The sequence below is a fragment of the Primulina huaijiensis genome, chromosome 9, assembly GCF_012295235.1.
Source record: "Primulina huaijiensis isolate GDHJ02 chromosome 9, ASM1229523v2, whole genome shotgun sequence".
Lineage (NCBI taxonomy): Eukaryota > Viridiplantae > Streptophyta > Magnoliopsida > Lamiales > Gesneriaceae > Primulina > Primulina huaijiensis.
This window is the reverse complement of record NC_133314.1, coordinates 4,846,172-4,852,819: the sequence shown is the minus strand read 5'-3', so window position 1 is coordinate 4,852,819 and position 6,648 is coordinate 4,846,172. Positions and strand designations below refer to the sequence as shown.

The window sequence follows — 6,648 nt, the reverse complement described above, 5'->3', positions numbered from 1 at the left end:
TGCTAATGTGTCGGGCTGTTAGGGCCATGAGTTCGGGGAGGTGCGTGTTTATCTGCTAGTGGTGTTTCATATCTTTTAGTTATCAGTCTTATCTTAGGCCTACCGTCGGTCATATCCCCAACAGAGACAGTATTTTTCTTATTAAAATATGAAGTCACTCTTTTACAGCCCACCTAGACAATCAGCACTACTCTCACTTATACATGTTTAACTCAACAAATAGGTATTCTCGGAAACGATATCATTGATCTATAGCCGTGAGACGAGCCAAACTGATCTATACACGTAATATAAAAATAATGTTTTTGACAAAAAAATTAATATTTTTTTATGAATCAGATTAAATAAAAAATTCATGCTCTAATAAATTTTTTTATATAATATATTGATTTAAAAAATAATATTTTTTAACGTACCAAATCAAATAAAAATTTTCTTATAAAATTAACGAATGCATGTTTTACTGGACTCCTATTTTTGCGTGCGTCATAACTTTGACAAGGACGAGCAATAAAGTATCCAGCGAAGAATTTATTTGGAACAGTTGCACGATTCCACTGTAGTAATACTACTATATTAATTAATGGAATCTCATGATCCAAAACAACTACTTCTGGAAAAAAGAAGATTCTTTAAAACCCCATGTGAAGATTATTAAGTTTCATGTGTGAGATCCAGCTGTAGGAGGAGCTCTTCCAAGAAAACCCGAACCCCTATCAATCTGATAATCGAATTCCACATGAAGAACCACCATTTCTTCAGCAGCGACGAGGAGCAGAATGCGGCACAGAACCCGTCTTTCAGCTGGTGGAGGACGGTGGAGGATTTCGATGAGAATGGGCGTTTCAAGGTTGAGATCTCCGACCCGTCCATGTTGACTCCGAGGCTTAAAGTTCTCAGAGAAATGGAGAGGCTGGCTTTCGTATCCGGTGAAGGGCTGGATGATTTCAGGCACAAGTTGATGACTTACAGGGCTGGCGATTTCTGGGTGCCGATTGGGGGAATCAAGAAAGAGGAATTGGACGTGCCGAAGGTTGTCACCGTTCTGTTGACTGGGCTGGCAGGTTCGGGCAAAAGCTCTCTGATCAACTTGATGTACAGTGTTCTTGGGAGATCTGGTCTCATTCCTTTCGCTCAGACCTCGGGTATATCAACTTTCTCCCTTCATTTGGTGGTCTGCCTGGTTTCAGATCTTGGGTTCGTGGGAATTTAGAAACTTACCATTTTTTAGTGGATCTTGGTAGTGTTTGATTCACATATATGTTGGTATAAATTTGTCAGAAAGTAATTTACCCCAATATGTCGTCTGTTTCGCTGAGTTCTGGTACTGCGGATGAAGCTCTTAAAAAATTGCATCTTCATAAAAGTCATGAGGACGAAATTAACTTGATTTTCAGTATTTAGAGGGATGAACTTTAGATATGAAATTTAATTTTGTAGGTGGATCAAGGATTTTGGTTTCATTTGATTGTTTAATGTGAACTTTAGCGGGTCAGATTAGACGAACTCTAGATATGAGATTTCATATTTCTTGTTTTCAAATGGCTTTATTCATTTGGAATCTAGAGCCATGTCGAGTAGATAACAGTCTATAATTTACAAAATTCTTTTTCATTAAAAATTAAGAAAATGATTAACTAAAAGTTTCGTCTCGTTAGACTTATGGAGACAGCCTTTTTTGTTGAATCCTGGAATTTCGAATATGATGATCAGGAGAATCTTCGAATTACACTACGATGTACCTCGAAGAGCACAACGTTTTGCGGTCACCAAGAAACGGGTTTTGTGTCTTCAACACGAGGGGATTAGATCAAGACCAGATGGAAGAAGGGTTGAAAGAGGTTTCGGGTTGGATGGCCGATGGGGTTCGCCATAACCAACCTTGTTTTCGACAACAGGACGAAAATGTCAAAGAACTTGGCGGATCAATGGGGATAACTAGTTCAAGATATGTTAAGAGAAAGGTCAATTGTGTGATGCTTGTGGCTAATCTATCACTTGTCAGCAAAGCTTTCGAAAGTAGTGATTTGAGGTCTATTAACGCCTTGAGGGACCTTTACAATTTGCCATCTGCTAAAAGTGCTAGTAAGTTTTTACTTTTAGTTTCTTTTTCTTGGGATCATCTAGATGAGAGAATTTTCATCTTATGATTATGTTGTTTTCTTTTCTTTTTTTTATATAACCTGAAACTCATCAATATCTTATATCCGATTATCATTTCAAAAACATGCTAAAGCCCAGTCAAACTCCATCAAGTAGCTTCTTATTTCCACGACTAATCGGGTTGTTCCCCGCAGACGAGAATCCGATCTTGATCTTAACACATGGAGACACCCTAAATGCAGAAGATAGGATCAATGGGAGGCTAAAGCTATGCGAATATTTGGGGATACCAGAGACTACTGGCGCATATGACATACCCTGTTTGACGGAACAAGGAATCTTGGCCGATGAATCCGACCCCGTTACTGCATTTGCCTTAACCGAAGCTGTTTACAGGGCTTTGCTTCAATCTGACAGAACCCATCTTCCAAAGAAGAAGTTCTTGGATTATATAATCTTGGTCTTTTCTTGGATAATGTGGTGCATTGCTTCATTCTTTGCGTTGCTTGCTCACTTGTTCGCTAAATTTGGCCATCACCAGAAGAAACTTAAACTGTGATGGCATGTCAGAAAAATACGCATCGGTGTGTAGTTGTGCAACTTGTTCAAATATTATGCGCTTAATCGCATATTCGTTTCATGCACTTCTAATCCTTGAATGCCAATTTGTCAAATGATATGTTTTCTTTTTTTTATTTATTTATTTTGCCTTTCTTGTAAGTTTTTATGATATTGGTTTTGACTTCTATTGTGGTGGATTCCTTTTACAAGTCGCTAAATTCTTAATAATCATTTAATAAAAACCAAAAATAACTTGGAACTTTAATTTAAATCTTATACAAACCTTACAAAATTCGTTAACAATTCTAATTCAATATAGCTATGTGGTCATCTAAAAAAACCCACAAAACTTCGGATTTGAATCATCTACTGTGCTGTGTTCAACACAGCACCAAGTTATTTACATTTTTTACACGAGATGATCACATGATCATTTCGTTTAATCTGACAATTTTTTAAATTTATCTGATATGGTAAAAAATGCACAGCATCAAATGCTGTGTTTTCAACACAGTAGAAGATTCAAATCTCAAAACTTCATCCCCGACTAGACGACTGGCAATGGTATTAGTCCTAAACTCTCATTTGTTCAAATGAGACATAGACCTGGACATCATGAATTTGTAACCCGTTATTCCTACTTTAATACTCGAAAAATCACGGACAAACGACATATGATGGTTGTGCTTGCTATAAACCACGAGAATCACTCTAGGTTTACGACTCGAATACTTTTTAAAATCAGAGATATATAACAGACGCCGAATAAATAACTACATATGAATATCAAAACAATAAATAGACGAAATAAAGCTTCCCAACACACACACACACACACACACACACACACACACAAAAAAAACAGACAATGAAGAACATGACAGTATTGAGAAGAAACCACATAATGAAACATAGACCTGGACATATTTGACTCGTTTTTAGACCAAATTCATTTTTTCCAATGGATTCAATTTCTGAGTCAAGGTTTGTTCTTCTCGGCTCCATTTTATTTTTTATATTACAGTAATTAATCGTTTAATAATTCAATCGATCAGCTCAATAACTAACATTAACTAGGTATATCGAAAATCGGGGATCTGAAATTATGAACACCAAGTTCAGAATGATAATGCAAAAACTGATGATGAGGTCGGAATTAGCATTGTAAAATAAATCCATAAAGATATGATATATAGAACAAGAATAGTATAAATTCTAGCATATTGTTTTAATTCTAGGTTTACCAGTGTTTTATGAAAAGTAACGGTCGTGAGTTCCACGTCTTAAAATTTTTTTTTATGAATTATAGGTCAAATGATCAAGGAGCTACTTAAAAACCCCTAGCACTCAGTCATCTAGATCAAATCCCGGTTCATATAACAGTTGAAATATAAAGAGTGCAGAAGAAGTTAATTTGACTAAATTTATTTACGGGAAATTTTTTAAAAATTCTGTATATTTTTAAATTAAAAGATTTGTCTCTCCTATCTATTTTAATACATGATAGATGTGAGGCATTGATATTTGGGTAAATTGAGATTCACTACCTAATATAAAAGAGTTTATGTTTTACGTCTTGGGGAGAGAAAATTTTTTATAAATGACAAAAATACCCTTATTCCTTATTGATTTTTAATTGATCTCGTGCTTCACAAAATAGTATCAGAGCCTTATATAAATTTATTTCAAACACAAAATTTATTATTATCAAGTAATTAAATGTTTGAAGAGGAGAATTTTCTCAAATTTACATGAATCCGAACTCTTGTTCGAGATTATATCTTTACAAGAACTATTCCAAATTTTTGGAATATTTACAACAGGAAGATCTAACCAAGGTTAGATATCAAGAAGTAACCTATCAGAGTCTTAAGGCAAGCTTATGATTCAAAATAACAGGTTCTTAGAAATAGTACCGGATTCCTCTAAACTCTCCGGAGATCTTAGAGAAATTCAAAAGACGGTACAAAATTACGGCAACATATTGTTTTATGTACAACAGAATGTGGAGAAAATCCTTGAAAACCAGGAATAAATTCTTGGAATATTTAAGGATATTCGAACAAGAATTCAGAAACTAGAACAACAACCAAGTTCTAGTAAGAAATCTTCAGAAGGAAGGTTACCACCATTCTTTGGTACTGAACCCTTATTACATCAAAGAGGGAAGGCCAAGGTAATGCCAAAACCTTTAACTGAAGAAGAAAATATGATCAATCTAATCAAAACAGTTTCAGATAAGAAATTAATCTGATGAGAACGTTAGAAAGGATTTGTCTAAAGGATCTACAAGAGCTTGCAGAATCTTTTGCAAATCTCAAAGTTTTAGATTTAAAGATGAACACGGCTGGAGGTGAACAACCTACCATAACCTAGTCATCTTCATAGGAACCACCAAGAGAAAGTGTGGGATCTCAGAATATGAGAGAACCCCAACCAGACTTTTACACTAGTGGAGAAGCACACCCAGCGGGAACAAGGTCGAGAAGGAATCAAATTCCTTTGCACCAAACTCCCTATGAGAAATCTTTTCTAGAACCTATACATCCTTATGGGGTTATGCTTAATCTAGATATATTAGATTTCAAAAACTGATAAGATCTCATAGACGATTGGACATCTGCTATGAGAATTGCAGCAGGAACACTTGATCTCAATAGAGAATGATTCATTAAACTTCTGGAAATGAGTCTTATAGGATCAGTGAAAATTGCTTGGGACATGACTTCGGTAGAAACAAAAGAATCAGTCCTTACCGGAGAATCTCTTAGCGAGATAGCATAAAGAATGGCTACCCTATTTAAAGAACAGTTTGTAGGAGTAGACTATTTTAACAGTCAAGATACAGAGAAGAGAAAGAAATATACTCAAGCTATGTATAGTCTTGAATTACATGATATATGTTTAGTAGATGAATACATTCTGTTATTCACTAAATATAGATGGAGTTCAGGGGTAGAGGAAGATATAGCAATGCAGCTCTTCTTCGCCAAGATGTCAAGTCCCTTGAAATGCTTCAAACTGAGTTCAACAAGATGGCCTTAAACGCAGAAGTTGCGGGAAGGCTTCAACAAGCCGATAAGAGAATTGTCTCTGATCGAATTACAGGATAATTACAAGCATATACTCATTTATGGTCTGTAATACAAAGGCCTATCCTCCAAGGTATTGAGAAACTACTGGTTTCCAAAATGGAGAGTTTTCGAGTACATGACTCTATACCTGGAGCAGGGGATTCAAATACCCCTAGCACATGTGTTAAGTCGGGATCATTTCCAGATGAGTCGGCTAAAACAAAAATTGAGACTTCAGATCCTTATCTCAAGTCCTTAAGTCAACCCTTCACCTCGAGGATTGAAGAGGGAGAGATCAACCTTAGACCTAATACTGACAAGAGCAAATCTAAGGTTGATACTAATGAAACTGAAATTTCTCCATTTCAGATTTACCAACAAAACAGGGAGAAATTAAGAACAAGAGTAGGCACTAACCCAGCTACTAACATGGTTGATTTTTTAGGAAATTATCCTAGGCTATGGATGAAACCTAATTTATATCCCAAGGAAGTCAAGGCATGTTATGAATTTGGGGCTCTTACCTCAGTTTATACTACTTCACCGAGCTTCCCAGAAATTTCAGGACTACCTAAATGGATCCAAGAAGCTGTTCACGAAACTTGGGCGAATAACGATATTTGTCCAGGGGAGATATTCTGGAGTTGTATTTTTTCAGTGCAGCATCAGAACCAGCAGGGAAAGACTCACACGAAGCTTTTCATTTCATCAAGTTAAGGAGGCCAGATACAAATATCCAAAAATTCATCAAGGATCCTCCTACAAATGAAACTTCAATAGTTTCTTCATTCAATGAAGATGACATCTCTACCAGGAGAGCATGGAGAATTTGGGTCTGTCTTACTGAGATGGACAAAGTCAATTTTCCGTTTAAGTTTTATCATAATTCAATAAACGGATATTTCCTGCT

General features: G+C 36.0%; 1 protein-coding gene across 1 annotated transcript; it reads left to right on the top strand.

The window, feature by feature from the left end:
* The first annotated feature begins 566 nt into the window (after positions 1–566).
* On the top strand, positions 567–2,743 carry LOC140983773 (uncharacterized). The gene is made up of 3 exons (XM_073450903.1): positions 567–1,145; positions 1,714–2,085; positions 2,298–2,743. Exons 1-3 carry the CDS (start codon positions 740–742, stop codon positions 2,660–2,662), a joined length of 1,143 nt encoding a protein of 380 aa, XP_073307004.1. The 5' UTR covers positions 567–739; the 3' UTR covers positions 2,663–2,743.
* Positions 2,744–6,648: the final 3,905 nt, after the last annotated feature.

Excerpts from the sequence above, each read along its gene's own strand:
- LOC140983773 (XM_073450903.1), top strand. The coding sequence starts at position 740 with ATGAAGAACCACCATTTCTTCAGCAGCGACGAGGAGCAGAATGCGGCA. Across the intron at positions 1,146-1,713 it reads TCCTTTCGCTCAGACCTCGG|GAGAATCTTCGAATTACACT; the intron begins GTATATCAACTT and ends TATGATGATCAG. Across the intron at positions 2,086-2,297 it reads GCCATCTGCTAAAAGTGCTA|ACGAGAATCCGATCTTGATC; the intron begins GTAAGTTTTTAC and ends TGTTCCCCGCAG.